This window comes from Trichoplusia ni, chromosome 19, assembly GCF_003590095.1.
Source record: "Trichoplusia ni isolate ovarian cell line Hi5 chromosome 19, tn1, whole genome shotgun sequence".
NCBI lineage: Eukaryota > Metazoa > Arthropoda > Insecta > Lepidoptera > Noctuidae > Trichoplusia > Trichoplusia ni.
In genome coordinates this window covers 7870034-7892307 of record NC_039496.1, presented here as the reverse complement: position 1 = coordinate 7892307, position 22274 = coordinate 7870034, and the positions used below count along the sequence as shown (strand labels likewise).

Below are 22274 nucleotides of genomic sequence, written 5' to 3'. Positions count from 1 at the left end.
AAAATAAATTTAAGCTTACAATATGTGGTCACTCTACACACAGAATTTTAAAGAAAATAGGTAAGTACTGTTACTTAACGAGTTCTAGGTAGCTCCTCAATTCAGACGTTTAGATTGAGGAGTCACTTTTGCACTCAAATATCTACTGATATATTTTGCTAAATGATGCTATTTCATAAATATTCATCGATTACTTAACGAGTTCTAGGTGGCTCCTCAATCCTTACGAACACGAGTATTTATAATAATTTTGTATTATTTAGCATCAATTTTGCATATCACCGTCAAGGAATAAAATTCTGCTTCAGTAGGACTAAAAAAAAGAAAATACAATACTTTTAATACAGCTCCTCAATCTAAGAGGTGAATTTCTATTGGACGTGGGCGTCTATCATATACTACAAAATGACCATTTTGCAGATGTTGTGCTTGTTTTTGCATTACATCGGAATAAAATATAGTAAAGCAGTAAATATTGTATATCAATGCATTCTCTTTGGCTCCTCAATCTTGATGTTATATTCCTACCTATATTCACCCCGATTTACCCTATATAATATGTTTTAAAGGAGTCACCAGAGTTCTTTATTTATTTAGGCACATCAACAACATAAACACAAATATTTCACGAATCTTGAAAAGATCAACGGAATCTAAAGCCTACTAACATTTAGCAGAAATGTCTGCTAAGTGTATCTGCACTATTCAGCAATGTAGGGATTCTGTAAAAATAAAATTTATTTTCTTAAAAATCAGTGTCAAAACGGACACTACAACGATGACATAACACTTTGGGATATAGGGTTGCTTAAACAACCAGTAAAAATTTAACAATACGACCTTACATAATACAAGATGTTTGCTATGGGATACAGAATATTGAGTAGGTGAAGGGTAAAATAATACAAGTGTTTGGCAGTTGTATATATTTAACTATTACAGAATATTTTCTTTACAATAATTTCTTTGTACAATATGGAGATAAAAATCTGCTTGTGTTCAATAAAAATAAAATGCAACACAAGACTAAAGTTGTCAAAAACGTGACAAAATATATATTTTTACAAAAAAGAGGCCATTTAGAGGCAAAAATATATTACATGGTCACACTATACAGATAATTACAATAGTATACAATTTAATACATAATCAATATATAATTACATAATTAAACCAACCGTTGAGCGGAATAACAAAATGAGAAGATCTACATTTCAGAGGAAAATTTGCATTTTATTTCTATGAACCACAATTAACAATTCGGAAAAATTAAGTACGTTTTATAACGGATATATACCTTTTTAAATATAATTTTAACATCTGTTTTTTTTAAACAAGGGTTAAGCGTGAAATCGCTTTTAAAATACTGCCAAGGAGATCAAAATACCTTCGATAAATAATTTTATTAAATAACAGCCAATCCTTAAAAGTATAGGACGTTAACCTGGCAGTGATGGTTTTATAAAACAGTTCAAATATAGCCCGCAAGTAAAACAATATCTGTTTGCGATGGCTTCTTTGTATTGCATATAATATATAGAAACGGGACGGTATGAGCCTAAGCCTTCGAAGCAAACGAACTCTAAAGAAATTATTGAAACCTACGTGATTCATGTAAGTTAAGTTCATCTTTATAAATAATACTAATAGACAACCACGTTGGTTTCCATTTATCTTTAGCTACCGTATAGATGATAAGCAACGCTTTTCCCGTTCATCACTAACTCAGAAAACTGAATGATTAAGCCATAATCATCATAGCCGTGCAGTTACTAATAGAATTGTAATGAGACTGGTTAACATGTCTCCATTATGTCTGTAAACATATTTTGTAGAAATGTAGTGGAAGAGGTTGACCGAAGAACTAGCTGGACGAACTAGTGTAAAGCAGTCGTCCTCGCAGTACCATCGTCATAGTTGTAACGTTTTACACAAGAGTAGCCTGGCAGTGAAGGCAGCAGTGCTGCTGCACTCTTGACAAGCGAGGTTTGTTACAGTTATGCTAGCTTCTGTATCTACATATTATATATTGAGATTTATTGGCCAAATTCATTCAATATCTTTCCTATTTTCAGTCATTTTTATATTAATATTATGAACAATATCTTCAAAAGCTAGTTTTATTTTTAAAACAACCCCTGAGATAAATGATTTTTTTTTAGATTTTTTATAGTATATTTGGTAATATAGTGCATTAAGTATTACATAAATATTGATTTAAACAATAACAAAAAAAAAAACAAATCCGTTTTATACGAGGCACATGAAAGCCAACTAATAAAACATGCAATTAAATTTTGTAGTTGTCAATAATAATAACAAAAGATTTTTTTCTGCGAATTTTACACTTTTTTTTGTATTTTTTTTATATTTTTTTGCTTTTATGTTTTTTTTTTATTTTATGGTTTTATTTTTTTGAGAGTTCAATTTTATATATTTTTTTGTTCTTTCAATTGAGTGTCGAAATTTTTTTTATATCTTTTCAAAAAATTAACAGTTTTGAGAGACACTTTTATTTATAACTCTAATCAGTTTTCTTACATATAACTTGTTTTTAAAAATTATTTATTGTACTTTAATTATTCAGCGCGGCCAAGTGCCTCTTATGTAAAATCTTTATAAAACTTATACATAACGCGATATAAAATGCCAGGCGTTTCAATATTACATCAAACAGTGTCAGTGCTTCGGGCTATGGGGGACAACGTCCAGATGGTGAAACGTTACAAATAAAATTACAAAACAACAACTTAACAATTTTAGTCTATCTAGTGGCTAGTAACCGTAAACTTAACCAAACAATAGTTGCGAGGCATCGATGAAAACATATCGGTAGATGCCGAATCTTAACCAGAACAATAATTACTATGTAATCTAACGACTAATTTATTTGACTTAATTATTTTAGAAAAAACCTGTAGAAATATATGAACTTTGATAAACAACACATTTTCGATTCGAGTTCATGCGTGAAATGCTGTAAAACATGTGGCGACGTTCAAATTATTTATACTTCATATTGTCAGTTCATTATGACGCGACCGCTAGTGGTCGCGTCATACTTCTTAAGGTACAGAATTCCTAACTCGTGTAAGTCATATTTTATACAATCTTTGTATTATTTTTATAGATATGCATTGTTAGTAACCTCACATTTAATTATAGGAATTCTGCGCTAACCATTTACACAAACGCAAGATCGTGTCAAGATGTTACTTTATACACAACATACATATACGTATAAAATAAAATCTTATACATTATTACTTGTTTCATGAATGTTGACCCGATCTTGTCTCAATAGGATTATTGCTCTTTATTATTAATATTAATAGCACAACACATACTAATTTAAGCTTTTCTCAATTTGAGAAAAAATGTAAATTAACATGTCAAGTAACATGTAAATTATGTATTAGGAATTATCTAGCGAGGAAAGATTAAAGAAGGCGTATAGTTTAATTTGACAAGATACGGAAATATTCGTTGGACGTATTTTTAATATATTATTTCAGTCAAACTGTTGAAATTCGACACTTCTTAACATTTACAGCCAAAGAAAAACAACGTGTAAATATATTATCTAAAACGTCTCATCTCCGTGCTCGTACGGAAGCCTTCCATAATCTTACGATACCTAGCAACTGTTACTTCGTATATAAGCGTAGCCGAGCGCCAAATATAAGGCAACACAATAATTTAGCACCATTATGTAAGTTCCACGCACTCCGCCGGCGACCGCGGCTCGCCGCTACTTCCTAAGCGTAACTAACAGTGTTCTTGAGCTGCAAACGTTGCATTTGGAGCACAAACATCTAGTAATAGCACCTTTAAACAATTATTTCAACATCAAACACTGTACACATACACCAATATAATTTGTTTCGTATAGTATCACAGGAAATTTACTATCTCCCACCGTACGCTCTCCCACATATAGTGTTTGTTACGTGTCCGGTCCTGGCTCCCTCCACGCAAAGCATGCATATCATTATATTATTCTATAATATATATTTTTTTGTCATTTACCCTTTCCTCATCACAAAAATACTATTTACATAAAAACCATACACGACCCTAAAATGAATATTTATGTATTTTTTTATTTCTTACTATTTACATTTATTAAATAACTTATAAATAAACAATAATAAATATTTAAAAACGAATAGGACGCCTTTTTGTCGAGGCAGCGTAACGACTTGTATTGCGACGGTCGTTTCTGTCACAGAAATGCGACCGACATTATCGACTAGTGAACCACGTGATAATTTCATTCCTTCCACTCGGACTCCGCTTCAGTCTTGTTGGCGTGTGGAACAACATGCGTTTGACTACAGATAATTTTGACGAAACTCTTTGTATCAACATACACGATTGTCTGCGGGCCGAGGCAGGGCCGCCGAGACCAGTCTCGCGGCGGCCGCCAGCAGGGGCCGTGTCGACGTGTTTCTGCATCCTTCGCACATGCTCAGGGACTATTTGCACATGGCCGACCTGCTGGCGACCGAACCTGATTAAACCTAGGTAATCACAACCACTATGTTTAGGCAACTTCATTAGTTGTTGGTGTTTACAGATCACAATTACCAGTCGACATCATTCACAATCGAATATGTTGCACGCATGTCGTGCATTCGAACATAACTAACTAAGGTTTTGAGGTATAACTCTTATTGTGACAACTCATAGTTCAAATAATATTTTCACTTAACTTTGGTCCAAATTGAGCACTGGGCTTATATTAGAAGGTGGGTTACATATAAAGTATTATCACTTGTTAGATAGGAATAAATCGACTAGCTTCGTTAACTATAAAATAATTAAACAGAACTTTAGGTATTTGAGATCTATGAACAGAAAAGTAGAATGACAAGAGCTGCATGCACGCTCTTGTCATTTCCGAGTATCGTCCGGGAACTATTGCGAGTCTGGTCTCCACGGGCCGGGCCGCGTCCTACAAGTTGCTAACACGCAGGACGCTCGCCCGGCGGAGCGACACTGCATAGGGGGTCGTCTCAATAAGATTTGTACCTCAAAACTGAGCGCTCGTAAACGTATCAAATACAATATGGCACTATGGAATGTGAACATATAATTTTCATAGTGGCACATCTACAGTGAATGTAAATAGTGAGCTATTGTTGTGTCCCGCGCGGCCTGGCGCGTCATCATCGCTGCGGCCAGGCGTCGGCCAGGCGCAGGCCGGCCGCCAGCCGCTTGTAGCTCTCGCGGAACGTGTTCACGATCTTCTCGAACGTTTCGGGGTCATACACCGACCGCGCCGTGTTCGTCAGGTCGAAGGGCTCTGCGGACAACGCGAACACCTGTCAGACTGCGACGGACACGACTGTCGGCTTGTATGCACAGTCATAATTTAGACAACAAAACAGTAGTTGTGTAATAAACATGTAATAACGTTTGCACGGTAAAGCAAAGCAGTATTTTGCGGATCAACGTCGGCCGGGATTATTGTGAGTGCTTTATCTATGATTTCTAGTTTAGGCACTTAGAAAGGTAAACAAGAGGTTTCAGTAGTAGATTTCATATTTGATTTAGTAATTTCTTTAAACTTTTTTCCAGTTTCGTTTTATTTTTAAATTGAGTGTTTAATCACACACAAATTGTTATTATATTTTAATTATCGAACAAAATTCATTAGTTTTTATAGGATAAAGTTATGAAAACTGTAGGTTATGGAGGAAGGTTTGAATCCAATAAAATGTTTAGCCTCATTTGAGTAACGATGTGTGTCGGTGGAGGTAGGTAGGCAGGCGGCTCACCCTCGACGCAGAGCAGCTTCCACTGGTGCGGGTCGTTCTTGTGCGCCTTGTTGGAGCGGCAGTCGGCCACGGGCACCATGGCGCCGGCGCGCACGGACACGGCCATGCTGTCGTAGGGGAACTCCGCGTAGTAGCGCAGCAGCTGCAGGAACAGCTCGGCCAGCGGCTGGCGGTTGCGCGCCGCGCCCGCCGCCGCCGCGCCCGCGTCGCCCGCGCGCGGCAGGATGCGCGGCGCCGCGCCGCCTGCGGAGCGAGCGCGTCAGTAGGCGCGGGCCTGGCCGCGGCCAGCCGCGCCATGGCGCCATACTCACACTGCAGGAAGTGGATGACCATGAGCGTGAGCGAGTACGAGGACAGCGTGCGATGCCGGGCGTCGTTGATGTCGTGCGCCTGCGCCCACAGCTTGGTGAGCGCCACCAGCGGCCGCACGCGCCAGTCCACTGCAACACCACATAATGTAACCGCGGGGGGACGCGCCTGGACAAGTCACTCGCGACAATCAAACACACCAGGACTTACCAACGCAAACACTTTCCAGAATAAATAACCTGAACACAAGTTTTCGATTATTACCTACACTATCACAGTCAGCATAACTTTCGTCACTTAACAGTGCAAAGCATCACCATGAAAACTTATTAAAACCCGTCAAGTGTACATCTTAAACATTAGGTACTCCTATTTACGCATCTATTCCATTAATTATTGACGGCTATGAGACGCTTTTTTTTAATACGAAAATATGGGTATCAAATAAAAGATACGTTTTTTTTAAAATATCAGTTGATCACTATTTCGAATACATTTAGTTTATGACGATACAAATAGTATAATTTGTGAATATGTTACCGGTCGTATGAAAATAATAACTCACGTCTGGAATAACAGTGCAGCAGATTGGTGTTCCGGATGCCGACCACGTTGTTGCAGTTCAGGTCCACTTGTAAGCCGTTGCGGGAGTCGCGGAACTTCAGGATCGGCACCTTCGCCTGGATCAGCTCTGCATCTAGGTGAGAATGGACTGTTGAACATCTGTTGGAGATAACTATTAAATATAAAGGTATATCGAATTCTACGTATATCGATGTTTCATTATATTGTAACACCAACATTTTACTACATTCTAAACATTTTTTTAATTCTTCCTTAGGACATATAGTATGCAAAAAACTTTAACTAGAGACAGCGGAAAAGCGGGCATTTTGTCACCGCTTCATGACATGATTACGGTTCCCTGTGACGATGTGGTGAGTCGGCAATTATAATTGTTTCCGTCGGCGCAGGGCTCTAAGCGTAGCGTCCCTGTGTAGGCTGTGTAGGCCGGCCAGTGGGTGTGTACTGACTGGGGTCGAAGCTGCGGATGTAGCTGAGGATGTAGTTGAGATGCAGCAGGGCGTGAGCGCGCGGCTCCAGCTCGTCCACGGGCCGCACGTACAGGCACAGGTCCATGTCCGACGAGTCCAGCCCGAACCCGGACATGGTCGAGCCCACCACGTACAGCCCGTAGCGTGGGAATATCGTCTGGAAACCATGCGGATTATTAGCGACTTTGTGGCGAAGCAGTTCATTTTCGTTCTTTGTGGTTCATAATTGGTCGTCAGTAGTGATACGGCAAAACTTATTTATGCTAAGCATGCAGCAACTATTGAACATTGGTTTCTTGACAAATTACGCAGAAGCGAAGAACACACTAGTAAAAAACTAGAATTCTATTGATTTATGAAACTTATTATTATTACTTTTTTATAGATAATATGTCATCAGCGCGTCATCATATTGTATCAATGATTCACATACTTCAAGATGAGTGGCTTCAAACATACCTTGATTGTTATAAATAGATATCTCCAAAGGTTCATTTTCTTTCTAAATGTCTCTTCTGTCTGTTGTGACTTTATGAACTTGTCCCAAATCTCTTGAGATAATGTGTCCCATTTTGAACCTGAAACAGAAATTTCTCTTACTTATTTCCTTTCATATAGTGTCAGAATTCAGAGCACTCCAATCACATGTAGTGTAAAAAGAGCATTCCGGTTTTAAAAGTGGTCACCCATTCTCGGGCCAATCTTCTCACCACGAGACTTTTGAGGAATGAATGTACAAGTAATGTGTTGTGTCTCACCGTTTAGCAAGTCGTCGGGCGTAAACTTGACCTGGAACGGGTAGGAGCCGTTGAGGTACCTCTCGGGCGCGATGCGGCGCTGCGGGCGCGGGTCGCGGGGACGCCGCCCGCGCCACTCGCGCGCCGCCGCGTACCCGCCCGCCAGCAGCTGCGCGCCGCCCCGCAGCGGCGGGTCCTCGCCTGCGCCCCACAACAACTCTGTTACTCCATGAAGATAATTCATTTTCAGAATTGGATAGAGGCTAGGCGTGCTTTTAGCAATTAATGAAACGTCAAGAGACATTTAGTAATTACTGCTACTTTTACTCAAAATAAATGTATCTTGCTTGCTACGAAGCAAAACGGATCCATAAAACTGTATAACCGAGGTATGTACCTGTTAAATTCATAAAAAAATCCAAGTCATCCAAGCAAACAAAGCGTAATCAAAGTTCGTCTCTCCTTTATATGAGCAGAGATTAATTTCCCCGCAGTGGGACAGTATAGATTAGTATTGTTACAACATGTTTAACAAGTACCTCTGTCGTTATGCAACAGGCAGACGTCATAAGGTTAATTAACGTCAAGATTTATCATTCGATTTACGCATATTTAACTTAAAGAGTCAAACTTATTTGGAATTTATGGAACTATGGTTTAAAAATTACTAATATTTTTCGAATATGGAAATTATATCTACTTTGAAAAACTGATTTCCATTACTTCGTATATGACTTTCAATCGATGACGGCATTAACGAATTTCGTCATCATATTGCACAATATTGTTAAATGCATTATTGCGCTCTTGGGCCTGCGCATTGCATCAACTACTGAAGTCACTAATATTTCTAGATAATGAGGCACCTACATGACGTAAATGGTAAACGGGATTGCAATCTTACAGACGAATTGCTGTCTGTCTAGTAATATTTCTATCATAGATAACAATCGTCAGGCTATTTATCCTACTTAAAGTTTGTTATCAAGGACCATTCAATGAGAATTATTGTAGTCAAGTATAATAACGATAAAACCATCAGCTGATCTTAAAAAAATAATAATTTGTTAGTGCGTTATTTTACAAGATGACTGTTTCTGAAAGTAAAACAGGCTGGTACTATTATTTTTTTGGCTAGTTTAGTTCACCAAATAACATAACTAGGTAAATATGAATCAACGCGTAATTCAATTACTAGACTAGGATAACGTAATTACGGTTTTGACTGGCAAAGTCCAGCTAAACCCTGATTATGAACAGCTTTGCAAATTACGGTGAATGTGTAAGTTTACAAACGAAATAAGCATTTATTCACGAAAAAATCCTCATTTTTTTGTAAGCTACGAGGCGCTGTTTGACATGTGGCCAGTTTTTCCTTCAATTAATTTTCATACCTTGGTTACTACAGTCGGGAAATGGCCAAGGTTTAATGCTTAACAATGGGACTCATAATTTAAAAAAGGCAAGTAACTATCTGAACCTATATCGGGTAATGATCTGTCCCCCATGATCTCGTAGCATACCACGTAATCAGAACGCATGTTTCCTGCAGGATGACAAAAATTACTGGAGGCGTGTCCATCGCGAATAAAACGTGTAACGGGACTGTTTCTATGCAGCATTAAGTTTATAGTAAACAGTATTTTGAACCTACTGAGCGCTTTTATACGATTGTTTGATAGTTGGTCACATTGGAATCGAACCGCTATTAATACTGTTTTTCATTTAGTATAATTAATAGGCGACATTAGCACTAGATATAAAAAATTATCTCTAGAAATGTCGAATTATATCAAACCGGGTTTAATAAGCAAAAAGCCTTCGTAATAAGTGAATTCAAGAGTGCACAAATTACCGAAGCTTACCATCCATTAAACAAAGCCCGTGCAACCATATTAAAACGTGCAATTAATTTCTTATTATTTTAATTGGCATAAGAGCGCCAAATTAAAAAAAGAACGGCTTAGCAACGGTTACGTGAAATCAACGTTAGTTAAGTGGCGATAATCTTATTCGTTGCGGATTTTACTACAGGTTTCTGAGAAAAGAAAATATTACAGCACAATATAATTATCAATTAAAATATAAGCGGTATGAAGCATTCGCTATGTATAATACCTAGCTCAAAAATGTGATTTTAGGGGCGAGTTAGTAATCCTATACATTTCTCTATTTAATAAAACGTATTTACTCTGGACCCATCGCGTCGCTATTAGAAAAATAAAATTAACACGAGTGAGGTCTAATTTAAAAATTATCAATGTGCAGGTTTGGTAACCGTATCAGTACGGTAAATCTCTGTTATTCCCGTACAACGACCACGTCCAAAAATGTATGTACTTGCATTCTGGGAGTAATGGTTATAAAATAGTTCGGCGATGTTTTTAATACGCCAAGCGAGCTCTGTAACACCTATTTTAAGAATCTAGATGACTTCTCATTGCATAAATTGCTAATCTTGCCTGTACTAGGTGCATTGCTTATATTTTTGGATTGCGGGTAGTAGTGGAATAAAGTGATCGAAATTGAAAAGCAGTTGTTGCTACATAACATAATTAGGTGCGGATCTATTCGTTGGAGTTATTAATCCTCGTTTTTATATAGATGTTGCATGTGGGATTTACTAAACACGGATATCGAATAATACAGGGGCTGTTTTCTCAGCCGATAGGACACAACACGTAATGGTTAAGATTTTTATCTAATTTAGAAAATGAACGTGCAGTTTGTTCCGAAAGCGTATTATTCGTGTTATTTAGGTCGTCAAGCCAGATGATGCTATTTTCTTGTTGAACAAAACCAATTTTTGCTATAAAATTGTAAAAATGAACACCGCTTTTACACGTTACGAGTTTACGAGCTAAAATAATAATTCATATTGCCTCCGTAATACGCAGTTGTATTTTGTAGACGGTGGATACACCTAAGTGAATAACATATAGCTGTTAAAATAACTTGTGTTTTTTATAATAAAGCGTGCGTTTTGTATTTACCATTTATAATGTAACAAATCGTACATAATAGCCGTTGTATTAATTTTGATAGAACGATATTGTAATAAAATCTTCATAATAAGAAGTTGCGCTCAGCGGAGTGCGTCTTCGGAATTTGCGCGTCACTGCTAGTCGGTCATGGTAGTAAATGGGGCGGACCAATGAGTCCGCGCACTTTTTCAATTTTCCTCGCTTCGTATCATACGACACAATTCACGAAAGAAGCAAACTGATCTTATTTAGACACTTATCTCTGTCGCTTTCAAGGTTAAATCAGTTAGATATTATTTACAATGTTATCTAATATTGAAAGTTACGTTAAATGCGGCAGGTGATGCATTCCATTATCACCTTTATGTCTATTCGGTAAAGCATAAAATTGTTGCATAGAGAGCCCGAGTATTTCAAGCATCTAAATATACCAACAGAATATGTGTCTACAATGGGATTTTATTCTTAGTTTTTACGAAACGTTTAAATGCGTAATAGCGTAAACACTATCGGGAAACTAGTGTGGTTCGGTTTCAGAGTTATTATTTATGCAGTAATAAACATGTTTACATCAATCTGTTAATTTACGTAAACATTGCCGAGACAAACAGAGAAAGGCCAGTAGAGTACTGCGTAACTTACAACGCATATTATCTTTTTGAATCACTACACGATATCACAACTACGTTTTGGTTTGTAACAAAACTGCGCAATTGAGGCGCCAGGAAATTGAGAAATACGTTTAAAAATATAACGACAAACACGTGAGAAATCGCGTGCTGCAGCTAATTAGCGACCACTGTAGTAGTGTCCCAGTTTCGTGAAGGATGTGATACCGACACGAATTATTAGTGATTGTATTATTTAGTTAGGCACACTACAATCTAATTGGATTAACAAAACCTCGTACTGTATGCAAAGTCAATTTCAATTTATTTTCACCCTTTCTTTACTGAAGAAAATGCTAGCTTGTATTTTACAAAAAGGCGACCATATAATAACACACTGAAGGAGATTGATGGAAGCAATAAAGTATTGAGTATTGAGTAGGAGAGACAGTTCTTCATAATCATTTACAGAATTTTAAGCTTTCCACAGTTAATACAACGCCATTAAAGGAAGTGATTGTGATCAGTAGACTTGCAATAGACAGTTTCTACTGCATAGGAAAATGATATGGAGGTAACAAGCAGGAGTGTCAGCACTGTCAAACGGCAACAACTAAACTATACCTGAAAATGGTTCCATCAATATCGAAGTTCTCTTAATTTATTAATTCCATTTAGTTATGTAGAATAAGCTATTTAATTATCATGCATATGTTATTAAACAAACAATTGTTTGAATAACTGAATATTTTAAATCACAGTGTCCGTAACTACCCTCAAGAATAAATCTTAATATTTTTGGGTTTTCAAATAATGGTGTTAATTCCCATAACATAGCACACATAATGTAAATAATATAATCACAATTAATTGTTTAGCAAACATCAACCTTTTGATTAGACATTCCTTAATAACTGATTTTCACTTGGCAGTTATCAATTCTCTAATCAGTGTATTTGTTTTGATGTTAATTTGAACACCATTTAAACATTATTTTGAGTAATGATAAATAACATTCTACTAATTATTTAACCTGTTAAGTGCTTTTAAATATGAATAGTTAGTGAGGGTGGTATGAAATATAAAAAAGTGTTGTCTGACAAAACCCAAATTAGGAGATAATTGGTATTAAAAACTGCACTTTTAATTGCATAGTAAACAATTATACAGGACTGAGTAAAAAAGTTATAATATACTTAGAAGCTAGTCTTACCTTTCTCTCCAGACTTGTTTGACCCAGAGGCATTGCTTGACAGACTGGAGTCGTCAGAATCATAACCAAAGGCTGTATTGTCTCCCGCGCCCTTGGCGTTGGGATGTCGGTCGCGGCGGGGCTGCCAGCGGCGCGGAGTCGCGTGCCCGGCCGGAGAGCCCCCGCCCAGGCTCTGCAGAGCGTCGAGCGGATAGTGCCGCGACGCTCTCTCCTGCCCGCCCATCATGAATATCTGCCCCGGCCCTCCAAAGCCCCCGCTCCCATGGTACATCATAGGCGCGCCCTCGTTCATGCCAGCCTCGATACCCTGCCGGCGGTTCAGGTTATGAGCTAGGTTCACCGGCAAAATTTGACAATAATTTTTTGCATACCGACCTGTATTTCAACCGTTAATCCGATGGTGTCCGGCGTGGCTGGCGACTATTGCGTCATAGTAGGCGTAGTAAATTAATTAGAGTATGGTGCGACGTCGAAATCGAGTGATTCTATTTATCTTGAGTACGCCGAAATTCGAGACGTTCGCAGAGTTAGACGTTCTTTCCGATTCAAAAGCTTCCGGCCTCTTATTGTGTCGATAATAACGTGTCGCTGGCCTCCCACTGTGTGAACAAAACGAGCTATAATTATTTCGACGCCGGTAATAATAAATCTACCCACGAATTATGGCAAATCTGTAAAATCTAATGAGGAAGATCCGCCATGACTTTAGGGAGCAACACTAGCGACATCTGATGGCAGGCATTGAGTGAAGTAGTACACGTGATTTTACTTTTTTCTACTTCAAATTCCAATGTTCCATTTTGAGCCAGTGATAAAAATAAAACTGTTTTGGTTATGATAACAGTGCTGCATTAAATAAAACTCTGTATTTTCCGTAGGAATGTACTGCTTATTTAAGAAATATCAGATCTTGTAAGTCACATGACAATATTCAAATTGTTTTTTCCGTATTGCAATAATTACATGACATTGACATTAATTTCGTTCCAATAAGTCTTCCGTCAAACTCTTGGCATAACAACATTCCAGCCTTGTCTTTCACAAAGACATTGTATAATGATATCTCTGTCTAACACTTTACATGTCCTAAATATTTGTGTTCACCTTACAAGCTGTTTGACATTAGTGTTTGATTTGCCAGACACACGTAAAAATAATAAAATTACGTACAAAAATAATCCAATTTTCCATTAAAAATTGTTTACAATGATCATGGAAAACATATTGGCTTTAGTGCAGTTCTTTTATCTATACTAAAATATTTTAAGCGAGTGATGACGTTGAATGGGGACTATGTAACCTTAAAAGTGCTAAACGAAACAAACTTTGCTTTCTCATTGTTTGATAATCATCGTTATCTTTGCTGCACAGTGCGTTGATATGTCACATTTCGGAGATTTTATGGACGGTGTACCCGTTAAAATATCAGAAAAATATAAGCGACCGCTGCGAATCGATTTACCTTACACTGTAAACGAATGCCCCATTAGAACGCAGAATGTTGTCGACAGCGCTAACTATTCGTCTACATTTGAGAAGAACGTTCTTGCTAAACTCAAAGAGCTTAGGAATGCGAAAGAGACGAAGAAAAATGAGAGGAGGCACCGTCTGCAGCTGCTGCAGGAGGCGGAACAAAAGAGACTCGACGCGATAGCTGCCGCCGAGGACGAGGAGCGGCTGAAGCAGCTGAGCGTGTCCGACGTGACGTACCCCAGCACGGACGAGCTCAGCGCGCCCTCGCCGCACGACAAGCCCAAGCACTGTGATAACACGACGCACGTCGATAATACTACCCATGTAGATAATGTCCCTGAACATGTTAATGCCTCCACTAACTTTAACTACCCAAACACCAGCATACCCACTGACTCACAGTTGAACATTTTACAGCCTATCCTGGTGAAGGCTCACCAACAAGAGAACAGCCTACTGGATGATCCTGATCCTTTGCAGAACTTAAAATTAAATACAAAGATTACTAGAGTACCACACAACCCTAATATAGATACATTAACATTTAGAGACTTTGAGAATGACACTTCAAGCCCATTTGATAATGTTGAACTGAAGACTATCAATGACATGGAACTGTTGGCACAGGTGCTGCAGGGTCAAAAGGACTCCTCTACTAGTTGTCACCCACAAGCTGGCTATGCACCAGAACAAGGATACACAAACTGTGCAACACAAGCACAGATAGATGGCATGACATATTTACCAGCTTCATATTTAGAACAGCCCCTTCAAGGCCCCAATATGATATATAATTCTCCACAGCACTACCCATTATCAAATGGATACTATGTACCAACAGACAATGATACAGTCAACATGTATATGCCAAACTATCCATATTATGCTCCTAACCCTTATGCTAGTGTGGACCCCTACTATGGAAATCAGTTACCAACAACATCAGGGGATGTCAGTCAAGTGCCTAATGGTTCATCATACATTCCACAGCCTTATTACTTCCAGTATCCTCACATGCCAGTTTCATATCAGCCTCCAAATGCAACAGACACTTACACTGCCCCTCAAGTAGCTAACGAAGCAGCCGAGCAAAATACAGCAAATACAGGAACACAGAATGCAGTGAAATCTAGATCTAGGAGTGTACCGGACATTGTAAAGGAATTGAATGAAGAGTTGGCTAAACTGAGAACTAGTGAGAGATCATACAATGCTAGTCCCGCTCCTAAAAACCAAGCTGCTCAGGCTGCTATTAGTGAAAGAAAAGAGGAGAAGAGAGTTAGAAAGAAACCAGAGCAGTTGCCTAATCCATTTGACAAATTAACTCCTAAGTTGCAGGAGATGTGTAAAAAGATACATGGAATGGGATTTCCTCTTGACAGGGTAGCCAGAGTCTGTACTCTTGTAGGAGATAATGATAAAAAGGTAAGCTTAACCGTTTTCTCAGTAATTATAGCAATATTTTGACATTGAATAGAATATTACTGTGTAATATGGGTAACACACTAGCTTTAGAGTATTACCAATTTATTTTTAGAAAGCTAATATCTAAATTGAAACTAGCCATATATTTCATTATCTAATTATGCTCTGCAAATTTCCACTGAAATAAAAATTAAGATTATAATTATTACAGATTAATATCATGTTGAGATTGTTTTGTAATCAACTCCATATAATACTATCCACTACTTATAATTAAAAAATGGTGTAAGTTTCACTTATCCATTTATTAGTAACATTAGAATTTCACACACACACACTAACTAAAACTAAGAAGTTAGTGTGTATCTGAAGGTTGCTGATAGTAATGAATTTGACTGTTTCTGTTTTTCCTTGCAAATGCGACTTTTACTTATTCTCTCCCTGAGGCCAATTATAAAACCATTTTAAGCATTATTAATTTGACAAACCAGCCTTTATTCTCCTTCAAACATTTAACATAGATACATAATAGACCAATATATTTTTTCCTCATGATTACTTTTAGAACATTGAACCCTCTAAAACGCGTGTTTGTTGTCTGATATTAAATTAACATTGAATATGTTTCTACAGAGCAGAAATAAGCTTAGTCATCTAATTAAGTTAGTTTTTGTGTCTATAACTGGACTATACAATGATCCTTTTCCCAGATGATTGAAAGTTACAGGGTGAAACTAAAGTTAGTTTTATTGTAATTTGAACCTAATGTCCTTGAACCAAGGTTCAGAATATATTAAGTAAGACTATCGACGGGAATGGGATCATACAAATACAGAATACTGTGAAATGAACCTTGTGCCGTGGTCCGAGGATCTTTTATTTGTGAGCAAGGCTTGTGGCGTTTATCTCTATAAGTGTCTTCTCTTTATTTTTTGTAAGAAATGATATTCCTTTATGTAATAACCTAATTATGTTGGTATTCGTAGCTCCGATTACAATGTTTACTTAAAATAAACTCATTAGCGTAGATAATGTCTTAACACTGAGAAGACCACCACAGAAAAGTAATTTAAATAACGTGGCTATTAAACGAATGTTTTCCTTATCAACAAATAAATGTTGAACGATTTCAGGGTCCCATAAAAAGTTTAAACATAAAAAGATCATAAATCATTAAATTATACCAATGCGGGATTCCGGACAGTAATAAACGCTAATTTAATTAGTGCCAATCATAAAGCTTATTGTGAACAAGACTCAAGACACCTACTGATTTTGTTGTCGATTTTATGTTAGACACATTAATATGCTAGGCTTAGAGCAGATAGTTTCTGTACCACACGTCGGATTTCCGTAGTTTTTAATTTTAAAACTGAATCCTTGTTTGAAACGCTTGTTTGAACATACGAAACATGATTTTTTTTATTGACCTGTATTTATTTCTATAATTCCAGGTGATCGAAGGTCTATTAATACTCGGCGAGCTGATGGATCTGGGTTTCTCAGAAGGCAAGGTGTCCGCAGCTCTAGCGAAGCACGAATTTAACAGGGATAAAGCTTTGGACGCGTTGGTATCTTAACAGAGTAAGGAAATCACAACATACGTAAAGACTCGAAAAGTCGAAAGTCAAACGATTATAGAATTTAAGACGAAGGCAGTAGCCCTTGTTTTTCTATATGGGTCAGACTGGTGAATAAAGAATGGCGACGACACGGTTAAGGAGTCAGAAATCGAGGGTTGATTTTTATGTGATGGTAGATGAGATACAACCAGGGTTGCCATATGTTAAACTCCTGTTGCACTAGACGTACTTTAAAAAACGAATCTCCTAAGGTTGTATATGTAAATGATGGTCAAAATTAAATAAGTGTGCTGTGTGGCAAGCAAAAGATCTAAAGGAAGAGTCTTGGAGGTTGGTAACCCTTGAGTGTATTATCTCAGTCCTGTGAGTATTGAAGAATAATTACCCTGTAATGGAAGGCAACAGAGAAGAGATTCGTGAAGTATTTCAAGTGTTTTGTAGTTGAAAAATACTATAGAAGCATTAGGTACAGGTATTAAAGTTAGTCGAAGTCTTAGCGTGAACTTGCCAGCTTAAAAAAAACATCCTATATTGCTATACTATATAAAAAGTATATTTTAAAAAGTGTGTCTATATAATTTTATTCTGGATTAGTGACAGAGTAAAAGCTTATGCATAAACAATATTGTGATATAGAACTCATTTGATAATAATTAACTTTAGATCTAGACCCGGACACGTCCTTCACTGCCTAGGTCAATCTGACATAAAACAATATAAAGCAACAAACACTTTACTGAAAATGAAAAAGAAAGCAATAAAATATAGACATATAAGGTAGCTTTGTTTTAAAAAGTCTCTGTCTTAGATTTTTTATAAAATGTTATTAGCTATTCTTGAGACTTAAACACACCGACTGCATATAACACTATTTATTTATTGAAGTGTTACAATTTGTCTATCAATTTAAGAACTGAATTATGAAGTAGATGAATCGTCATCAATTTACTGTAAAATTTAATTGAAAGTCGATGTATTAGTAAAGTTTTCCGAGATACTGTCTTGATGAAATATATTTTCTAAATATTTGATCAGGTGGCTTGGGTTACCAAGCGATCTAGATCGACTATCGTCACTGTTCAAATTAGTGTTGTATGTAGGTACTGTTATTTACAAATGCATAATATATCTACTTTTGAGGAATATAGAATTCATTTTCTCTAGTTTCACTTAAATTACTGGTAATTTTCGGACGTTTTATGGCTGTAGCAGCAATTACCTTGTATTATAGTCTATTTTTAATTTATCGCTCTAAGCAAGAACAACTTTCAAAATCTGTTGTTTTGATATCAAAACAACTGTGTACTGCAATTGTAGATTTGAATCTTTTTACTATTTCGTAGTAAAATTATAATTGAAAAGTCATATCGCCTTCATATCTATTTTCCAATAACTATTTTGTAACACTTGTTTTCCTTGTTCCGTTAATAAAAACGTTGTTGTTAACACTAATTAATATGTGTAATCGTGTAGGTAACACAACATATAAAACGACTTTCTTGTATTTTAAAAGCGTTTTATCAAACTTCCAAAATACTTTTCATGTTAGATCGGTGTCCGGAAACGTATAGATTTGGGTTACGGTAAATTATTTAGAAATTTCCCCTTCCTTGTTTTTAGCGATTACTATCAAAGTAATAATATCTAATCTGTATGATAACATCTTACACCTTTTGATAAAGGTTCCTAGATTTTTACAAGACAGAGCTTTCAGATTTGTAAAAAGGTATTCGATTTTTTTATATAAAACTTCATAAAGTTAAAACTACATAATTAACTTTGACACCTGGTGGGCCACGGTCCCGAAATAACATGCAGTAGCTTACTCAAACAATAGGAGTTCTGTTTTAATTGAATTGAGATCGGCTTGGTGCTTTGGATCCCGACCCTAGCGCTAATTCTTGCAGTAGTACGAGTTGGGACTCGATCTTGGTTGCTTTTGATAGTACCATCGTAGAAATAAATCGAGAACCGAAATCGAGAAGCTTAAAAAATGGCACCAAACCAGTTTTAGAAGAAAGCCTACAGGAGATCACGTATTGAAAGTAACATCACAAATTTCATACGTGTCTAGTTATGACATTACAAATGATATGCATTTATATTTTACTTGAGATAAATACAATGTGATAATCATCATCAAATAATAAATTCTTTTACTTTAGGGCTTTTAACGTAATGTTAGCATTTGTGTATACGAGCCTTTGAAACACCCTTTTATTAGATCCTACTATTTTAGACCTGTAGACAGTTTGTTTAAATATTTTCAAAATTGCCTTTTGCGAAGCCTTGTGTTTCTTATATTTTAATAAATTTATCAAAAATATGATAAAAGAATTGATTGTATTCTTTGAGTGTATGATGCGAGTAACTGCCATTCTTAGACCCTTCTGTATTCGAGTCTTGTATTTTATATAATTATGTTTATATTGTAAATATCACTATGTGCAATTTTGTTATATAATTTAATTCATGTATTACAATCACAAGACTTCATATTAGAAAATGTTAGCGAAACAATATTAAGATAAAACTTTTATGATTCAGTGTACACGAGTTCATTCTTAAAACTTGTGAGCGAGAGCGTACTGAAACTGTGCGGATGTGTGTATAATGCTTTGAAGAAATGTTATATTTTTACTCCTAAGGAAAAATTTTAAGAAAAAGAAGCTTATGTAAAATACTCTATTTTTATTAGCTCGTTGTTTGAATTTAGCGTCATTTAAGCTTTGGTATCATTTTGAAAAAGTTAGTACTTATATTGATACTTTTCTATCAAAGCTAGTACTGCTAATAACGAGCTCTTAAGAAAGAGTAAAATAAAAGAGAAAGCTAGATCTTCAATTGCCGAAGTTGCGTATTGAAATTATATTGTTTTACTGAAGACAATAGAATCTACTGATGGAGTAGAAAACAAACGAGGAATTCGAAATATATTTTGCATGCATTGACCGGTCCCGTTGTAGCTATTGGAGTATTCGTAAAACAGCTTGCGCGGTGACCAAAATCCCTGGTAAATATTAAAATAATTCCAATACTGTAGCATCCTTGAAACTGATGATGATGATGAAGTAAAATGTATTCACGACAGTTTATTTTGAATTTCGCATGTTCTCTACTCAGACAGTATTCACTTTTGTCGTAAGTATTATACCATACTATATAATTATAAAGACTAGAGGTTATTTACATTTTACTCTTGGCACGCCTTGTTAAGATTCCACGTGAGCTCATACAAAAACCTTCTCGAAACACGAATTTATTGAAACTTTTCTATCAGGGGCTTATCAGGTTCCTACTAAGACTGTCGAAGGTAATGAAAGAGACAGCGCTATAAACCGTGTAGAGCGATGTCTCGCTTCGACAATTGAAACAGACCATAAGACATGGTAGGAGGCCTCTGATTTAAATGAATTTCCTATTATTGCTAAGGTTTTTATATGAGAACACGTAATGCGGTTCACAATGACGCTTATAATATTTTATTTTTGTATGTAGATATTAAAATTACTAAAAATGTGAATTGTGTGAACCTTGCTGTGGAGCTCCTTGATTCAAACGAAGTTTTTATTTATTTGTAGAATAAACACGTTACTAGTAGTAAATTATAAGTGAAGGCTTCGGTAGTGTGGATGGAGATTTTATACATTACTGCTTCACAAACGAAATGTATAAATAAATTGTTATTTTCAATGTTATTGTTTTATTCACTATGACAGGTACCTTTTTTCGGCTGAAAGCTGGTTAGACCTAAGTTACAAGCAATGTTATTTTTAGAGGCAAAGCCGCAACATGCGAGTATTGAACCTGTATACTTAGGTGGATCGACTCGACCGACATGCCATAGTTCACAGTCTCGATAAGGGCTTTCAATCGTGCAAGAGCACGGAACAGGATCTCAATAAGTAGAAATAAATAGCTAGTTCCCTACAGGATATCTTCAAAAAAAGTATTTCATTTATTAAGTTATAAGTAATATTCGTAAGATATTTGTTAATTTCATAGTTATATTATTCCTAGTAGTTCATTTAACTTCCTAGTCTCATAGGGAGGAGCTCGTGGCTAAGCTATAACCGCAGAAGTGAAACGATCACAGGTTAAGTTATGCTTGACGCGGTTGGTCCTTAGATGGGTGACCATCTTTGTCATAACGAGTTCCTCCGTGTTTCGGAAGGCACGTTAAATTGTGGGTCCCGGCTGTTATTCTTACATCTTTGACAGTCGTAACAGGTAGTGAGAAGCTTGAAAAGTCTGACAACCAGTCTAACCAAGGGGTATCGTGTCGCCCAGGTAACTGGGTTGAGGAGGTCAGATAGGCAGTCGCTCCTTGTAAAACACTGGTACTTAGCTGAAACCGGTTAGACCGGTAGCCGACCCCAACATAGTTGGGAAAAGGCTAGGCCAATGATGATGAACTTACTAGTATAGTTTCATGGATAAATAAATTATCTTGATATTTTGTTATTTAAATGCCTCATTCTCAAGTAGGTGCAGTGCATACCTATTAAAAATACTATGTAAATTTCGGTCTGGGTTATTCCCACCAAAATGTGAAAAAAACCCAACGTCACCTGATGGTGCCCTATTTGATGACAAAATACTGGAAATTACAAACGCAGTTTTAACATACATAGCGGAATTTAAATAAAGAACTGTCCCGCCAAATGTAACGAGTCAATGACCATTGTTCATTGTAAAAACAAGACACGAATAAACTAGCGCTTGTCTTCTAACTACTAAAGACCGCTTAATTAAAATCCACTCGCAAACTTTCCGAGTTCTTGTAACCAAACGAACAAAAAACAGGAAGGGTTTTTATACAAACTGCAGTGCCGACAGACGAAACCCATGCCACGCATATTATCTCCGACAAGTCAACACTACATCTGCGTTTAATTTACTTACGTTAATCCGTGTTACTTAAAAATGCTCTCTAACGCCTTGTAATAAGAGCGGTGAACTAAGTGGGTTTTTGGTTACATTGTTCCATTTCGCGTAATAGGTCAATGCCAAGATTGTGATTAATGAATGCGTGCACGCATGCGGTTGTTTAAACACCGGCCCCGTGTGTTTGTACTTCGGTGTAGTGGTTTGATGTTGCAGA

General features: G+C 36.8%; 2 protein-coding genes across 3 annotated transcripts; one reads left to right on the top strand and one right to left on the bottom strand.

The window, feature by feature from the left end:
* Positions 1-4102: 4102 nt before the first annotated feature.
* On the bottom strand, positions 4103-13443 carry LOC113503521 (poly(A) RNA polymerase gld-2 homolog A-like). 2 transcript variants are annotated; one of them, XM_026885545.1, is made up of 9 exons: positions 13065-13443; positions 12690-12996; positions 7906-8103; positions 7607-7725; positions 7127-7304; positions 6658-6789; positions 6095-6223; positions 5784-6026; positions 4103-5308 (listed from the first exon to the last, which is right to left on the bottom strand). In XM_026885545.1, the coding sequence occupies exons 2-9, from the start codon at positions 12979-12981 to the stop codon at positions 5172-5174; spliced, it is 1428 nt and encodes a 475-aa protein (XP_026741346.1). In that variant the 5' UTR covers positions 12982-12996; positions 13065-13443; the 3' UTR covers positions 4103-5171. The 2 variants fall into 2 exon arrangements, with proteins under 2 accessions (XP_026741346.1, XP_026741347.1); XM_026885546.1 differs by having other exon boundaries at positions 7906-8085.
* Positions 13444-13786: 343 nt separating this feature from the next.
* On the top strand, positions 13787-20863 carry LOC113503520. Its single transcript, XM_026885544.1, has 2 exons — positions 13787-15587; positions 17042-20863. The coding sequence occupies exons 1-2, from the start codon at positions 14070-14072 to the stop codon at positions 17165-17167; spliced, it is 1644 nt and encodes a 547-aa protein (XP_026741345.1). The 5' UTR covers positions 13787-14069; the 3' UTR covers positions 17168-20863.
* The last annotated feature ends 1411 nt before the right edge of the window (positions 20864-22274 follow it).

What these genes read in the sequence shown, in the direction of transcription:
- LOC113503521 (XM_026885545.1), bottom strand. Translation starts at nt 12,981, where the DNA reads ATGAACGAGGGCGCGCCTATGATGTACCATGGGAGCGGGGGCTTTGGA. An exon ending in AAACAAGTCTGGAGAGAAAG is followed by an intron (nt 8,104 to 12,689) that starts GTAAGACTAGCT and finishes ATGGAGTAACAG; the next exon opens with AGTTGTTGTGGGGCGCAGGC. An exon ending in GGTCATCCACTTCCTGCAGT is followed by an intron (nt 6,027 to 6,094) that starts GTGAGTATGGCG and finishes CTCGCTCCGCAG; the next exon opens with GCGGCGCGGCGCCGCGCATC.
- LOC113503520 (XM_026885544.1), top strand. Translation starts at nt 14,070, where the DNA reads ATGTCACATTTCGGAGATTTTATGGACGGTGTACCCGTTAAAATATCA. An exon ending in TAGGAGATAATGATAAAAAG is followed by an intron (nt 15,588 to 17,041) that starts GTAAGCTTAACC and finishes CTATAATTCCAG; the next exon opens with GTGATCGAAGGTCTATTAAT.